Raw genomic sequence first — 17,930 nt, 5'->3', positions numbered from 1 at the left:
CCTGGAGAATGTACTAAAACAGGTAAGCCAAAGCCAAAAACAGAGCAAACTTCAACTCCCCATTGTAGACATACAATAATAATAAGAGCTGCTCAATATTGAGTTTACAGCCAGTTTATTTCCTTAGTGTGGTTTCAACCTTTGAGCACGAAACATTCCACGTATAGAACAAGGTGCAAAGGCCCTTGGCTGGCCTGGGTTCTGATTCAAGGCACACACACAGGCTGCTGGACCTTAGGACAAGGGCGGTAACACCGTGTGGGCCCAGAGCCTTCACCTTCTGCAACCTGGTGTATCTTCTACAACTGGACTGTCCCATATGATAGCTATGAGCCCCTTGTGGCTATTGAATGTAAAGGAATTAAAAGAAAAACAATGAGAAATTCCCTGATTGAATAAGACCAATGGCTCTCTGCAGTGGGGTAAATGGTGATGCCTCCCCCCAAAGCTGTGTCCACCTGGAACCTCAGAATTGGGAATAAGGGTCTTTGCAGATGTCATTGGGCTTCCTTGGTGGCTCAGACGGTAAAGAATCTGCCTGCAATGCAGGAGACCTGGGTTTGATCCCTGGGTTGGGAAGACGCCCTGGAGAAAGAAATTATGTAATTAAGGTAAGGGATGAGAGGTGAGGTCATCTTAGATCAGGGTGGGCCCTGAATCAAAAACGTCCTTGAAACAGACAGAAAAGGAGGAGACACAGAGGAGAGGCACGGGGAGACGACCATGTGAGGATGGGGACAGTGACGCGCCACGGCTGTCGAGGAGCCAGGAGAGGGTGGAACGGGTTCCCCTCAGAGCTCCCGGAAGGACGTTGCCCACGCCTGGCTCTTGAATTTCCAGCCTCCAGAACTGAGTGCTTAAGCTCAGTCGCTCAGTCGTGTCCGACTTTGTGACCCTATGGACTGTAGCCCGCTGGGCTCCTCTGTCCATGGGATTCTCCAGACAAGAACACTGGAGTGGGCTGCCATGCCCTCCTCCAAGGGGTCTTCCTGACCCAGGGTAGAACCCGAGTCTCCTGCGTCTCATGCATCACAGGCAGATTTTTTACCTGCTGCTGCTGCTAAGTCACTTCAGTCGTATCCAACTCTGTGCGACCCCATAGACCGCAGCCCACCAGGCTCCCCCGTCCCTGGGATTCTCCAGGCAAGAACACTGGAGTGGGTTGCCATTTCCTTCTCCAATGCATGAAAGTGAAAAGGGAAAGGGAAGTCGCTCGGTTGTGTCCGACCCTTAGCATGGACTGCAGCCTTCCAGGCTCCTCCATCCTTGGGATTTTCCAGGCAAGAGTACTGGAGTGGGGTGCCATCGCCTTCTCCGTTTTAACCTGCTGAGCCATCTCCAAAACCAGAAAATCAGTTTCTGTTGTTTCAAGCCACACACACACACACACACACACACACACACACACACACATACACACACACACCAGAAAAGAAAACATCTAGATTAATCTGTTAAAATCACAAACCAGATCATGTCACGTGGCATTTAGAATAAAACCCAAGTCCTTCCCGAGGCCTTGATGGTCCAGCATGACCTGAGCCCTGCCTGCTTCTCTGTCCTCACTCCTGTCTCTCTCCTGCCTGGACCCTTGACCCCTGACTCACTGGTTTTCTTGCTGTTCTCCTCACCCACTCAGCATGTTCCAGACTGGAGAACTCTGCGTTAGTATTCCATCTGCCTGGAGTGCGTTGGTGCCACGTATTTGCAAACGCACCCCTAATCCAGTTACCCTCCCACCCCTGATTTTTTTTTGTTTTTTTAATTTTTGGTCTTGATGCAAGGCTTGCAGGATCTTAGTTCCCTGACCAGCGATTAAACCCGTATCCTTGGCAATGAAAGCATGGAGTCCTAACCACTGGGTGGCCAGGGAATTCCCCGGGCTTGTGTTTACTCACCATATTTATCTGCATCTGAAATAAATTACAAACATATGCACTTCGTGTGGCTCTGGGTTCATTTCCTATGGCTGCTGCAACAACCTACACAAACGCGGTGGCTTAAAACAACAGAAATTTGTTCTCCCGTCATTCTGGGGACCAGAGGCCCAAAATCGACATCAGGGGCCAAGATCAGGGTGTTGATAGGCTCACATTCCCTCGGAGGCTCTGCGGGAGAATCCACGCCTCGTCTCTTCCAGCCCTGGTGCCTGGACATTCCGTGGCTTCCGGTCACGGCACTCGAATCAACACCAGTGTTCTCAGCTCTCTCTCTACCAAAGCTTCATGTCACCAGCTCCTCTGTGTGTGTGTGAAACCTCCCTCTGCTCCTTCTATAGGGAATCATGTGATTGCTTTCAGGACCCACCCAAATAATCCAAAATAATCTCCCCTTCTCAAGATCCCTGACCACAGCTGCAAGTTGCCAAGGAATTCGGACTTAATGATGGAGACCGTTATTCAGGCTGCTAGAGTCTCCTCGTCTCTCGCTTTCCCTATCCCATAGCAATCGCCTCCAGAGAGGGACTTTTCTTATTTATTGTGATATCCTCAGCATCTAGAGCCGTGCTTGGCATAGAGTGAGGTTTCAATTAAGTATTTTATGCAATCAAGTGAATAAATAGAAATCATAGTCAAAAGGTACATTTGCCCCCATGTGAATCCCAAATGATGAACCAAGTTATTCCTGTGAAACAAACAAAATAGTTGTAGAATTAAGTCAGTTTAAAAAAAAAATCCATGCCAAGATATGAAAGTAACGTCAGTGCCTATCAACAGATAAATGGAGGGAATTCCCTGGCGGTCCCAGTGGTTAGGACTCTGTGCCAAAGGTGTAGGTTTGATCCCTGGGCAGGGAACTAAGATCTCACAAGCAAACAAAAATAGATGAATGGATAAGAAGATGTAGTTTATATATATATATATATACACACATACACACAACAAAACATTTGTTATTTAGTTGCTAAGTCGTTCCCAGCTCTTAGCAACCCCTTGCACTGTACCCCGCCAGGCTCCTCCGTCAATGGGATTACCCAGGCAAGAGCACTGGAGTGAATTTCCTTCTCCCAGGGACTTTCTTGACCCAGGGACTGAACCTGCGTCTCTTACGTCCTCTGCATCGGCAGGTGGATCCTTCTTTACCAGCAAGCCACCTGAGAGATCTAGCCAATTATTCTTGACCCACAGGGCTGTCACATTAGACAGGAATCCTGGGATGTTTCCAGCACATCAGACCTGGCCTGGGCCAGGCCAGGGGGAGTAGCTGTTTATGTTCTGAGACTCTGTCAACAGTTCATTGTCGACAGGTCATTGTCATCAATGGAGGTCACTCGATCCAAACCCGTAAATGCAAATACATCAGTCAGAACACAGCCTGATTCCCCTGTAACATCGTTCTCCATAGAAGGGAAAGCTTTTAACACTGAAACATTACAGGACAGATCTCTCAGCATTCTGCATGCATGAAAGTGCAGGAACAATCTGAACAATCAAACACCTTGAGTGGGGAGAGGGCCTGGCATGCAGAAATGAAGAGGGGGCTTCAGGCTGCGTCCTGGGGCCCAGACTCGCTTTCCAGCTGTGTGGCCTTCACAGCCGGCTTCATCTCCAGGCTCTACTGTCCGCGCTGAGAAACAGGGCTGATTATAGCCCTACCTGTAGCTGTGTGGCCAGTGCCGCCCAGGGCCATGGGTGAACTTCTCCACGGAGCCTGGCACGAGCTTGCATTCAGTAAGCAGGACTCATGTTCACTTCATCAGGTTGTTCCAAGCACCTTTGCGTGAGGCTAATAGGTTTGGGTTCACAGGCCAAATTTTAAAAGCATCCTGATTATTTCCCAGGGGGCCCGAATGTGCGCTATCTCCACGTGGCTCTAATTCCATCATCTCAGGGTTTCCAGGCACTGGAGAGCTCAGAACCTCAGCTGGGAGATCCCTGCCAGCCTTTCTTGGTCATCTGCTGACACCTCAAGCCTCGTGGGCTTCTCTGGTCGCTCAGACAGTAAAGAATCTGCCTGCAATACCAGAGACCCAGGTTTGATCCCAGGGTCGGGAAGATCCCCTGGAGAAAGGAACAGCAACCCACTCCAGTCTTCTGGCCTGGAGAATTCCATGGACAGAGGAGCCCAGCAGGCTGCAGTCCATGGGGTCGCAGAGTCGGACACGACTGCGTGCCTAACAGTAGCGCACTAGCAAGTACCTTGTGCCCAACAGAGAGGAAAGGCGGAAAAAGTCAGGTGATTTGAACAGACATTTCTAATCTAGAGAAGATCCTTTCTTTCCATCTGAGCTCTTTTTCTGTTCCACTCTGAAAGGCTGGCTCAACAGAAAGAGCGTCCCCGTTATCAAAGAGCTGAGGGGGTGCTGGTAACTCTTTAGTTCACATGATCAGAGGGGGAGATGAGGGTGGGGGTGGCCGGTACTCTTGTCCCAGCACTGGGATTCTCTTCCTCATGACATTACCTTACCTGCTCACTTCCAAGTTCTTTCTTCTTTTTTCTTTAAACAAAGCATTTTCTTTTCTTTTCTTTTTTTTTTTTTAACTTATTTATTTGATTTTCTGGACTAAGTCTTACTTTCAGCACTCAGGATCTCTTGGTTGTGGCATATGAGCTCACAGTTTCAGCACGTGGGATCTAGTTCCCCAACCAGGGGGAACCCAGGCTCCCCACACTAGGAGTGTGGAGTCTTAGCCACAGGACCACCAGGAAGTCCCTATTTTAATTTCTAAACTAGCTTCATTGGAGAGGCTGCCGATTTTTCTTTTAGAACCTGCATGGAATATATAAACCAGTATAAACATCTAAAACAGAATATATGGGTAAGTAAGTGTCAGTTGCTCAGTCATGTCCGACTCTTTGCAACCCCATGGACTACAGCCCACCAGGCTCCTCCTGGGATTTGAGGGGTGGAAAATCGTCCATGGGATTTTCCAGGCAAGGACACTGGAATGGGTTGCCACCTCCCTCTCCAGAATATACGGGTGGCTTTCCCCACATATGTAGACAAACGGTGTTTTTGAGTCCCTGTCAGTCTCTCATCGGTCAGCACTCATCCGTGTACATGTTCTCACGTCGTCACCCTTAACAGACCAGCGTGTGTGCCCCACACCACACCTACCTCCGTAGCCTTCCTGACACGCGAACAGGACCCAGCCCACGGCCGCCGCCCACAGGGTCCGGTGGAGGCCTTGGTAGACAGCAGCAGCGCCGGACGAGGTGGGGGAGACGTCATCCACCGTGTAGGCCAGGGCGACCACTAGCAGGAGGGTCGACAGGGCGCACCCCCAGCCCAGCAGAGCCTGCCCCTGGGGGAGAGAAGAGGCCCAGCTCATAGCCCACCCTGGCCACGCTGCGTGTCACCCCTGTTACCCTGACATCCTGTGTGTCATCAGTCACTTTCAGGCTCTACTGGTGAACCTCAACCAGGGCCCAGACTGGACTGGAGCAAAAGTTCAGCTTAGTGGCTACGGAGGGTGAGGGTGGGGGCGGGGCAGGGCCAGTGGGGTGTGTGGCCCCGTACACGAGGGTGACCTTTGTGGTGTTGGGGGAGCTGTGCACCTTGATGGTGGTGGTGGTTACACAAACCTACAGACTTGATAAAACTGTACAAAAGCGCACAGGCGCGTGCGCCTGAAACGGGTGGGCCTGTGGCCGATGGATTGCGTCAGTGTCAGTGTCTCGGCTGGGATCGTCCTGGCAGAGAAACGAGGGTCAAGGATTCACAAGGTCGCTACTACTGTTGCAACTTACAGTGAATTTTGAATCATTTTTACAGTTAAAAGAAAGAAAAGGCAATGCTCTAGTGTGCCCCCCACCACTCCGAACCTCCCACTCTGTTCCTCAACCAAATAGGGCTCCTGGATTGGTTCTGCCCCCATAAACGTGAGAGCCCCCCTCACACAGCCCACACCTGGGCCGCGCCCATCCCTGGGGACACAGCAGGGCGGAAGGAATGGGAGGATGGAGAGGTGCACTCGGAGGAAGCATGGGGGCTTTCCCTGGTTGCGTGGAGCAGGAGCTGCTCCTGTGTGGGGGCCTCTCCTTGCGGGGACTTCTCCTGTGGAGCCCATGCTCAAGGCACACCGGCTTCGGGCGTCCTGGTGCCCGGGCTTAGCTGCTCTGAGACATGTGGAATCTTCCCGCACCAGGGATCGAACCCATGTCCCCTGCATTGCAAGGTGGATTCTTAAGCACAGGACCACAGAGAAGTCCCAAAGCACCTCTGAATGGCCTTCTGTTAGAATGTACAACCTGATCGTGCATTTTCAAGGGAGCATCATAACTCCAGCCTATAGGAAAAGTCACGTGGCCCCTGTGGGTCCATTGCTTCCCGTGACGCCCTAGCTCCTGTTCCTGCTATGAGAAACACATGGCTTTCCAAGGCCCAGGGCCTCATCTCTAGAACATTTAGATGAGGCATCCACAGGACTTTGACAAACCAAAGAAGGACCTAGCAGAGGGGATCTGGGGTCAGCACGGCCCCCTAATAGTGCAAGGGAATTCTTGACCCTTCTTTCACTGAAAAGCAAATTATCCTCCATTCATTTAATGAGTGATTGCAGAACCAGATGCTAGAAATTCAGAGGTGCGTAGGAACATGTTCTGCCCTCAAGGTCTTGTGGATCAACAAAAGTCCTAAGAATAGGTTTTGCACGAGGCAATGCCAAAGAATGCTCACCCTACCGCACAATTGCACACATCTCACATGCTAGTAAAGTAATGTTCAAAATTCTCCAAGCCAGGCTTCAGCAATACGTGAACTGTGAACTTCCAGATGTTCAAGCTGGGTTTAGAAAAGGCAGAGGAACCAGAGATCAAATTGCGAACATCTGCTGGATCATGGAAAAAGCAAGGGAGTTCCAGAGAAACATCTATTTCTGCTTTATTGACTATGCCACAGCCTTTGACTATGTGGATCACCATAAACTGTGGAAAATTCTGAAACAGATGAGAATACCAGACCACCTGACCTGCCTCTTGAGAAATCTGTATGCAGGTCAGCAAGCAACAGTTAGAACTGGACATGGAACAACAGCCTGGTTCCAAATAGGAAAAGGAGTACGTCAAGGCTGTATATTGTCACCCTGCTTATTTAACTTCTATGCAGAGTCCATCATGAGAAACGCTGGGCTGGAATCTTGATTCCACAAGCTGGAATCAAGATTGCTGGGAGAAATATCAATCACCTCAGATATGCAGATGACACCACCCTTATGAAGAAAGTGAAGAAGAACTAAAGAGCCTCTTGATGAAAGTGAGGGGAGAGTGAAAAATTTGGCTTAAAGCTCAACATTCAGAAAACTAAGATGATGGCATCCAGTCCCATCACTTCATGGCAAATAGATAGGGAAACAGTGGAAACAGTGTCAGACTTTATTTTGGGGGGCTCCAAAATCACTGCAGATGGTGATTGCAGCCATGAAATTACTTATTTACTCCTTGGAAGAAAAGTCATGCCCAACCTAGATAGCATATTAAAAAGCAGAGACATTACTTTGCCAACAAATGTCCATCCAGTCAGAGTTATGGTTTTTCCAGTAGTCATGCATGGATGTGAGAGTTGGATTATAAAGAAAGCTGAGTGCCGAAGAATTGATGCTTTTGAACTGTGGTGTTCGAGAAGACTATTGAGAGTCCCTTGGACTGTAAGGAGATCCAGCCAGTTCATCCTAAAGGAAATCAGTCCTGAATATTCATTAGAAGGACTGATGTTGAAGCTGAAACTCCAATACTTTGGCCACCTGATGTGAAGAACTGACTCATGTGAAAAGACCCTGATGCTGGGAAAGGCTGAAGGCAGGAGGAGAAGGGGACGACAGAGGATGAGATGGTTGGATGGCATCACTGACTCGATGGACATGAGTTTGGGTGAACTCCGGGAGTTGGTGATGGACAGGGAGGCCTGGCATGTTGCGGTCCATGGAGTCACAGAGTCAGACACGACTGAGCGGCTGAACTGAACTGAGGCTAAGGTAGTGCTTTAGATAGACTGCCCTGAGGGTGGATTTGAGATCAGACTAGAGGCAAGAAAACTAGTGAAGATGTCCAGCTAAGAGATGAGACGGGCTTGAACAAGGTGAGGGGCAAAGGCCACGAGAGGACAGTAGGAGAAACAGCCCCAGGGGTGGGTGACCGGACGGGGAGGGAGGGCGACAGGCAGGAGGCATCCAAGATGAACCCAGGTTTCTGGCTTGACCTATGACCTTGGATGGTGAACCAGACTGATTACCCACAGGGAAGTAACCCCATCTGGAAGGTAAAGTGACAGCTTTCTAAATACCGCACAACCTGATTCCCAGACGGAACCATCAAATCTGACCAAGAATCTTATTTCTAGAAGCCAAAGAGCTTTTGCTATTAAAGAAAATCCAGCCTACATCACCATGACCTTCCAGAAGAGTGGCTTGCCCTTCCCATCTCACCGGGTATGTTTTCCCACATCAGAGGTTTCTCTGGGTCTGTACCAAGGCTCCAATGGGTGGGACCCGGCTGGGTGCTGGATCTGGGGCTTTCTAAGGGGAGCTCAGTGAGGAAAGCAGAGAATCAGGGAAGAAGACAAGGTTCCTCTTATTCTCTGGCATCAAGAGCCGTTGCTGACACACCGCAGCACAGTCAGGTACCCGAAAGTCTGCCTCCTGCCCAGGGCTTTGGAAGAGCCTGGCCAAGGGCAGTCTGACCCCAGGTGAACCTGGTTCCTACAGCGCGGCAGGGGGAAGCCACGTACCTTGGTTCTGAGAACGTTTGCCTGGTGGTTTGGGTGCATGAAAATGCTCAGTAAGAGGCCCACGAGGAACGGCCCGTACCGACAGTAGGGCTTCGTGTAGTACTCCACGAAGTACAGTCTGGCTGCCTCTTCCCTGAAAAACACAAGGACGTGAGGCCAAAGGCTGCATCTGATCTGGACACGGATCAAGGAATCTCTCAGACGTTCACTGGGGCAATCAGCAAAGCCAGACGCTGGGAGTACAGGAGTTCACGTCTTCAGTGATGGTCTGCAGACAGCACCCTCACAATCCTGCCTTGGGCCACGCTGGTTTCTGAAATTCCAAACTCCCTTGGGGCCCTCCAACCTGGGGCCCAAGGAAATGTGATGACTGCCTTCTTTTAAAATAGCTGTTTCCAGTGCCTGGCATGTCAGGATAGCTCTAAAAACATGGTTCCCAGAAGTAGACCCCTTCTTAAAGACGTGAACCTCTTCATGGAAGCTCTCACAAAATTGGGTGGCTTGGGCCCCAGCCCTGGAGACTCACATTCAGTTGGCTCAGGGTGGTGCTTGCTGGAAGCATCGGTGAGATGTCAATCCCCACCCCCATCCCACCACCCCCAACCCACAGGTGACTCTCATTTGCGTCTGCGGTTGAGAACCACAGGCAAAGCAGGAGCCAGCCTCCTTCTCGGCCACCCGGCTGTGCGCACAGAAGCTGATGACGTGATGGGAAGGGCATGGCGCCTCTCCGGTCTAAAAGCCCAGGGTGTGCTCGGTCACTCAGCCACTCATCTGTTCCACTCGCAGTGCATTCTGGGCACTTATTCTTTTCTTTTTGGCCATCCTGTGCGGCATGTGGGATCTGAGTTCCCCGACCAGGGATCAAACCCTTGCCCCCTGCAGTGGAAGCATGGAGTCCCACCCACTGGACTGCCAGGGAAGTCAGTCCCTTGAGCACTTCTGTGCCTCGCACGGCTCTGGGCTAGTTCACCCTGGGAGGTCCGTGAAGGCTGCTCTGAGATAGGTACAGATGCCTGTAGGGAGTGGAGGAGCTCGCCTCGCCCAGATCTGGATTCTAGAGGAACAGCATTCTCGTGTGAGGGAACTGCAAGTTCGAGGGCCCTGAGGAGGGAGCCTGTTGGGTGTGTGGAGGGAAGGAGGCTGCTGAGACTGGTCCAGGGTCAGCGGGTGGGGGAGAGACAGACAAGGCCAGACAGGGATTCTGCCCCTAGAACAATGGGAGGATTGGGCAGATGATTGACAGCATCCGGTTTCCACCCGCATCAGCCTGACTGCTGCACGGAGGACAGATGAGCAGGAAATCTCACCGGTTTTTCCTGCAGAAGACTCAGGTGGTACTGAGAAAGAACTGCTACACATACCCTGCTGGAAAGGCAAACTAGCGCAGTGGTAAGGTCCTAGGTTCAGCTCACACCTGTGCCACTCACTAGGCATGTGACCTTGAAGGGGCAACCCCAACTTCGTTAAATTTCTGTCTCTCCATCCCACAATAGAGCTTCCAAGCAGCAGTTCGCCACTGGAGGAGAAACGCCATACAGCCACGTGGGGGCACCCCTTTCCTCCCAGAAGCGTTTCAGTGGGCAAGAGTGAGCTCCCTGTGTTCAGAGCAGATCCCCAGCGCCAGCTGAAAGAGTCAGAGGTTTGGAAACAAACACACAATGAACTTTCCCATCCAGGCCAAACAGTTCCCGCCCACATTTCCGCAGGAGCCTACGTGCACAGGGCTAAGAGCCTGGCATCCACTCAGCAGCCCTGCCTGGGAGGTCCTGGCCATCCTGAGGGGAGGCAAGGGACAGAGCTGGCGGGCTGGGAAGCGCGGCAGTTACCTGGCTTCTGACGGAGCTGCCACCGGAAGGTTGTGAGCCAGTGTGAGCAGAGCAGAGGTGGTACAAGATGCCAGGAGCAGCGTGGCCCCGAGCAGGACGAGGGCACGCTGACTTCTGCAAAGAAGAGAGCACGTTCACTTTCCTTCTCACTCTGGGGCTACCGAAGGCTGGCAGACTTGGCAACCAGAGGTGCTTCCTGCCAGCCTGCCTTTGAGAGAGGCCGGCGTGGGGCCACGTGTGTCCAGAGCTGGGCTGGAGTTAAAAAGCTTGAGTCAGACTTCAGTGTCGAGCACTTATTAGCAGCCCGATCCTGAGCAGCGAAATCCTTGCCTTAGAATAGGTTCACCTTCCTGCTGAAATCTACCGTAACGAGACCGTGCTTGGGAAAGTCCCTTGCCACCCAGGAAGCACTAGAGGGACTGAAGTGGAGGGACCCCCTGGGGGTCCACTGGCTAAGACTCCGTACTTCCACGGCAGCGGGGACGGGTTCCATCCCTGGCCGGGGAACTAAGATCCCACGTGCCGCTAGGTGCGACAAAAAGAAAAATCAAAAGTAATGATCAGAATAAAAATTAAGAAGTGGTGATTGATTCAGGAGAGAGATGATTGGCAGGCACAGGCGAGACACAGCAGAGGGGGACAGAGTAACAGGGGAACCCGGGGATCCTCCCCCCAGTCCAAACGCAAATCTGACCAGTGTCAGGGTTCAGGAGGTTCGTGTGGAGGTAAGAATGAGGGCAGGGGTGGGGAACAAGGAAGGCCGATACAAGGCACTATCACGGCGGTCAGTGCTCAGTTCTTCCAGAATGTTCTGTGGAGCCTTCTGAAATGCACCTCAAAGCTGTCCTAAGGGGGTGAAAGAAAGAAGCATTTTCCTACCATCTTCTAGCCCCCTTGGGTCAAAGATGGCCCCACAAAATTAATTCCTCCAAAATTTGGGACTCTGTATGTAGGCTGAGAGGGTTCGGTTCTGAGGCAGGAAATGAGGTGTAGGGACAGAGGCTCAGGGTGAGACAGTATCTGGTTATATCTACTGGGAATCAGGTGGGTTAGGACGAGGAGGGTCTGCAGTGGAAGAAATGCCCAACACGGATGCCAGACCAACCAGGCTCAACCCTGCCTTTGGCGATCCTAGTCCAGTGCTGAACGTGCCATGGTTCCTCGTGAGGAAGAGATGAGATGCCATTCGCTTCACACCACAGTGACTTAGGGAGTGAATCAGCATCTAGAGCGCCAGTTCTAGTTCAGTTTGTGCTCAGGAGCGGAAGAGGCGTCTTAGCTCAGTGGTGCAGTAATTGACTAGTAATGCCTGCCATGGATGAGTGTGGGCAGGGCAGGTATGGTAACCATGCTCTATATTTACCATGTCTTCTTTTTTTGCTGAACTATGGCTCGGTGGTAAAGAACCCGTCTGCCAGTGCAGGAGATGTGAGCTCACTCCCTGGGCCGGGAAGAGCCCTGGAGAACGGAATGGCAGCCCACTCCAGTATCCTTGCCTGGGAAGCCCCATGGACAGAGGAGCCTGGTGGGCTGCAGTCCATGGGGTCGCCAAAGGACACGACTTAGGGACTAAACCACCACCACCGCCACCCCCAGGAAGCATGCAGGATCTTAGTTCCCTGACCGGGGATCGAACCCACACTTCCTGCAGTGAACGAGCAGGTTCTTAACCACTGGCCACCAGGAAGTCCCAATTCATCACGCCTTTTGCAGACCCTCCAGTTCCATCCTCCCTGAATGACTAGAATTCTACACGAATGTGTTCTCTGAGGGGAAAACGTCCTACTTTTTATACCCCTTCCATTTAGAGGCTAAACGCAGTAGCACACTCACAGGCTTGGGTGGCGCTGGTTTCCAGGTGAGCAACTGAGACCCTCTTCCCATGATGGCCCCTCAGAAAGATGCTGACCCCAGGGCCAGGCTGTCTCGATCACAGGGACACTCAAGCAGGTTCCCAGCAGGCCTAGAGTGCAGAGGTACTGAGAACTCATCGTCCTTGGTGGGTGGGTGGCTGGCAAACCATCTGCTCAGGCCATCCAATAAAAAACCCCGTGCACTCGAGTAAATATTGTCTCACTCCCTGGGGAACTGGAGCCCAAGCCGTGCCACCTCTACTCGGGAGTCAGACACATCTCCGCTGGCCATCACAGCTGCAAAAACTACTAAAAGCTTCCTAGGACAGACTGCTGTGGGCTGGATCGTGTCCCCCAGCCCTGCAAATTCTAACCTCCACGACCTCAGAGTGTGGCTCCATTTGGAGATGGAGTCATTAGAGAGATAATTAAGGTGAAATGAGGTCAGTCATTGGGGCGCATCCTAATCCAGCGGGACTCGTGTCTTTAATAAGAAGAGATTAGGACACAGAGAGCCCACAGGGAAGACCACGTGAGGAGGCACGGCCGTCTACAAGCCAAGGAGAGAGGCCTTGGAAGAAACCAGCGCTTCCTTCACTAAACACCCTAAATGCCAGCAGTCAGGGCATCCTGCTGCCAGGGCGCCTCCGAGGGAGCCGGTAGAGGCTCGCCCGTCCTCCTTGGCCAAGGCTCCAGGGTTGGCCGAGCCGCACACCTGCCCTCCAGGTGCCTGCAGCAGCCACAGCCCATCACAGAGGGCATGTGCTGGTTCCCATGGGTACGATCTCGCTGTCTCTTCCAACCCTGAGGTGAAGTGCGTCATCTCCATCTCACAGATGTGAAAAATGACGAGAGTCCAGCGACTTACACTGAGTCCCCCAGCTTTGAACCCACATCTTCTGACTCAAACTCTATACCAGCAATCCACCTCTGTGCCTAGCGGAAGGGTGGGACATATTTTTAAAAGTAGTCAGCCAAAATCTCTTACATTTGCAATTAGAAAACTTAATGTGCTTCAGATGTGCATGTAAAACAATAGATCTGCCTTTAAAAAAAATGTTCAATTCTTAAATTAAAACCAGTATGCATTTTCCTTGCCTAAGATGCTTGACTGTTTGCATAGCACTGGAGTGGGCAACATCACAGGTCAGCCTGTGACTTAAATGTCCCCTTGCAAAGAGCATTAACAGGTAACCACAAAACAGAGCTAGTCAACACATATTTGGAACTCAGCTCCATGCCCAGTAATCAAAGACTTACAAATTAGATGTGAAAAATGAATGTTTTCTTATATATCTTCAAGTAATCATTTTTAAAAAGCAAGATATAGATCTTGTTGAGTCCATACTGGCAATGGTATAGTTAGATGACCAGAGGATTGAATACTGCTACAACCTTTAAGGCAAGCTATCTGTCATTATACTTCAAGATCTCCAAAGACACTCATGCCCTTTGACTCTGAAACTCTTCTTAAGAACCTGCATTCTAGAAATATCAGAGTTGGAGACAAATGGTAACTACAAAGATGTTTCTGAGACTGTTACTGGTAAAAGCACAGAATTGGAAATCATCTATTTAGGAAGGTATAGGCAGGAATAATCGAGGAATAATCCTAGAAGAAGCTATTGGTAAACTACAGTTCATTCACAAATACGAAATACTATACAGACATGGAAAGTCTGTTTACTTAAGGCACTTCCCTGGGGACCCAGTGGTTAAGAATTCACCTGCTAACGCAGGGGCATTGGGTTCGATCCTTGGTCCGAGAAGATCCCACATGCCTTGGGACAGCTAAGTCTGCCAGCCGCAGCAGCTTGGCCTGTGTGCGCAACTACTGATGTCTGTGCCTAGAGCCTTGCTCTGAGACAAGAGGAGTCACCAAAATGAGAAGCCTGAGCTCTGCAACTAGAGAAAGCCCAGGAAGCAACAAAGACCCAGAACAGCCAAAAATAAACAAAAATAATTTTTTTAAAAAGTACATTCACTTGAAAAATAAAGTAATATAGGAAAATGATTACATCATTAAACTATTAAAACAAATGTCCAAAGTATATATGCAGAATTCTTTCATGTATAAAAGAGCTCCCAGTTCTGGGCAAAGCAGCTCTTACAATTTAAGAATAAAAGCAGCGAAGAATAAACACCGACAGTGAAATCACTCTCCTTAAGTGAGGAAACAGGCCTAAGGTGATTGGGTTTTTTCCCCTTTCTTTAGCGTAATGTTTTCCAGTGTTTCTTAAATTGAACATGTATTTGAACAAAAAAGAATACCAAATCTTTTAAAATATGGCGTGAATAATCCACAACTTTTAAGGTTTCCTGTGAATTATTGAGGCCTTAGAGCTTTTCCAAAACTAACAAAATTAAGGAGATAAACACCCAAGGTGGAGAAGCAGGCACACTGATGTCTTACTTGGGGCACTATAAATTATCTCATTCTTTCTGAAGATTCATTTCATGATATGTAACAAGCACTACAAAATTGTTCTTAGCCTTTGACCTAATAATTTCACCAGGAAACAGGTTCCCAAGGAAATAAATACAGAAGAGGAGAAAGGGGCGTGTTCAAAGACATGTGCTGAGGAGCCATTTATAATCAGGAAACACTGGAAACCATCTAAGCGCCCACCACAAAAGATGGCATATAAACCATAAACCTGACCAGCCAGCAGGCCACATGCTTATGCGGAAATGTTTATAAGAACAGTGAAGTGGAAAAAAAAAAAAAAACACAAAGACTAGAGGAGAATGCGGAAGAAGTAAACAGTGGTGGAGTCAGGGTCCACACGCTTCTGAAAAGTGGGTTTCTCAATTCTAAATTGTAACAGCTGCTTTGCCCAGAACTGAGGGCTCTCTAAGAGTTTTAAGAAAGAGGCCAGGTGAGGAGAAACACTTGTTTCAATTAGACTCACTTTCCGTGGATGAAGACGATCACCGGGGTGGTGAGATGGAATTGAAAGTCATTGGCAAGATACCACGTCCAGCCGTTGCACTGGAAAGAGACCAGCAAAGGTCACCCCTCTCCTCCAATTAACCAGTGGCTCATCTCCCGGGACCAGAAGGAGGAACTTAGGGGCGGGTGAGGCGATTTCCACGGGAAGAGAAAGCACTTGAGTTAAAGATATTTCACATACCTCATCTTAACTCTGGAGAAGGAAATGGCAACCCACTCCAGTGCTCTTGCCTAGAGAATCCGGTGGACAGAGGAGCCTGGTGGGCTGCTGTCCATAGGGTCACAGAGTCAGACATGACTGAAGCGGCTTAGCATGCATGCATGCGTTGGAGAAGGAAATGGCAACCCACTCCAGTATTCTTACCTGGAGAATCCCAGGGACAGAGGAGTCTGCTGGGCTGCCATCTACGGGGTCCCACAGAGTCGGACACGACTGAAGCAACTTAGCAGCAGCAGCAGCATCTCAACTCACCCTCCTAACAATCCCAGGGGAGTAGGTATTATTATTGCCATTTTACACCCTGGAAATTCAGACACGCTTTCTCTCTTGTTTAAGACAACAATCACAGCTAATCTCCCAGGGCAGCGGTGGGAACTGAATTCCACCACCGTGTCACGGATGTGAGGAGTAATTACCCTCACAGCACGGTTGGGGTCGGAGGGCCCGTGTTCTTGTCTCTTCCTTGCCCTTCCCGCAATTCCAGGTGGACAGAATGTGTTCATTTATTTTATTCTATTTTTGATTTGATAGACCGTGCTCATTGAGAACAGAGGTCTGGCTGCAGACGAGTGTTTGCGGGAAACCCCGGAGTTCCCACGCATGACTGACTTGAGAGCAGCTGGCCGGAGTGACCTCGTCCCAGGCTGTCTGTGCCTGTGGGGCGCGAGGTGGCCCCTGTGTCTCTAATTAAGGGTGAGATGACTTCTGGGGGCAAGTCTCCCCAGGGCTTCAGAGATGAGAGGCACCTCGGTCTCCCCTCCCACCCCGTCGCTCCTGAGGAGACCAGGCTAATCAGAAGTGACAGCTTTGCTCACCCCACCTATGACCCCAGCCGGTCTGCACCTGGGAAGGCGGCCGGGCCTCTGCTCCAGGGCCCCCCATCACGGAGAGTGACGGGGGTCCGCCTGAAGGCAGTTAGTGACGGAAGCCCTGTCGAAGCGGCCGGGCCCTTGTGAACCAAAGGCAGCCATCTGGCTGGTCGGTGGTCACGCAGTCACACTTAGTGATTCTCCCTTCAGCAGTGCTTTCTGCTGCTGCTGCTGAGTTGCTTCAGTCGTGTCCGACTATGTGCGACCCCATAGACGGCAGCCCACCAGGCTCTGCCATCCCTGGGATTCTCCAGGCAAGAACACTGGAGTCAGTTGCCATTTCCTTCTCCAACGCATGCATGCATGCCAAGCCGCTGCAGTCGTATCTGACTCTGTGCGACCCTATGGACAGCAGCCCACCAGGCTCCTCTGTCCACCGGATTCTCTAGGCAAGAATGCTGGAGTGGGGTGCCATTTCCTTCTCTGCAGTGCTTTCGAGGCAGGTGCAAAATCATTGACGCAGTTTAATTACAACTAGTTCACTTCCATTTGCTCCAAGCTCATCAGGAGGAAGCTGAGGCTTCGAAGAAGCATGACCCATATACACAGACGTTGTCAGATCTGGCTGGACATGGGGTAGAATTCATTACGGGGAGGGTGTGGTGACTCCTTCCGTCCCAATCTCGGTTCTCTGGGTGGAGGTGAAGAAGGCGTCCTTCCCGCTGGGGTGGCGTGGCCCCAGACTGCACAGTGATGGGGCGGGGGCAGCTGCGTCCAGCTGACCCGCCCCCGGGCCCCCGCCCCGCTCCCTCTCTGCTTTCCCGGCGCCCACCCCGCCAGGGCTGGTGCAGCAACCTCCAGCTCACACTCGAGGCGAACCTCCCTCCCACAGCCCACCTTCCTACAGCATCGCCAGAAGAAAGGGGATCAGACTCGGGCTGGCCCGGGAACACGCGCCGGATTGCGCCCCTCCTCCCCCTCGCGGAAGACTTGAACGCACCGCATCCTGGACCGACAGGAAGTTATTTAGCAACAGCAAGTTGGTCCACCAGGCACGCCGGCAGTTCTCCAGGTGAAGCTTGGGCACCTCCCAGACGGGCCCCCAGGGCACAAGGGAGAACGATCCAACCAACAGGCACACCGAGTACAGGTGAAGAGGCTGCAGCCTGGCGGGAAAGAGCCGGGGAGCGAATGATTCTCCTGGGGTTCCATTCAGTCCCCCGGGGTGGGGGGGTCACATAGCGATGGTGGATAGGATGCTCAAAAATGGACTGTCCTGGGGCAGGGGCCACCTCCTCACTCACCCCTCAAACCTTCCATTCAGTCGTGGGTTCAAAGCGGGATAGGTGCTACTGATGCAAAAATACTGTTCTTCATGGAGCAAGTCATGTGTAAGCCACTCTGCTAGGAACGTCTAAACCTGCCCAGTAACTATGATGTCACTTTTACTGCTGAGCAAATTAGAGCTCAGAGAAGTTGGAGTCACTTACCCAAGATGGTCCAACCATATGTACTGAGATCTGACGCTGTTACCTGTTCCTTTCAGGGGCCTCGCTAGATGAAAATAGCTTTCCATACCCCCTCGTATCCTCCCTTCCTGC

At 51.1% G+C, this 17,930-nt stretch overlaps 1 protein-coding gene across 1 annotated transcript in view; it reads right to left on the bottom strand.

The window, feature by feature from the left end:
* LOC128067560 (O-acyltransferase like protein-like) overlaps positions 1-17,930 on the bottom strand; it is a 65,420-nt gene that overhangs the window by 1,071 nt on the left and 46,419 nt on the right. Inside the window, exons 9-13 of the mRNA XM_052660594.1 lie at positions 17,330-17,495; positions 15,260-15,339; positions 10,495-10,608; positions 8,666-8,798; positions 5,060-5,246 (exon numbers count right to left, since the gene is read on the bottom strand). Of these exons, the coding sequence (XP_052516554.1) occupies positions 5,060-5,246; positions 8,666-8,798; positions 10,495-10,608; positions 15,260-15,339; positions 17,330-17,495 (680 nt within the window). The remainder of the gene's footprint in view (positions 1-5,059; positions 5,247-8,665; positions 8,799-10,494; positions 10,609-15,259; positions 15,340-17,329; positions 17,496-17,930) is intronic.

This window comes from Budorcas taxicolor, chromosome 22 (assembly GCF_023091745.1).
Source record: "Budorcas taxicolor isolate Tak-1 chromosome 22, Takin1.1, whole genome shotgun sequence".
Classification (NCBI taxonomy): Eukaryota; Metazoa; Chordata; class Mammalia; order Artiodactyla; family Bovidae; genus Budorcas; species Budorcas taxicolor.
The sequence above is the reverse complement of the archived record's forward strand: the minus strand, read 5'-3'. Positions and strand labels throughout refer to the sequence as shown.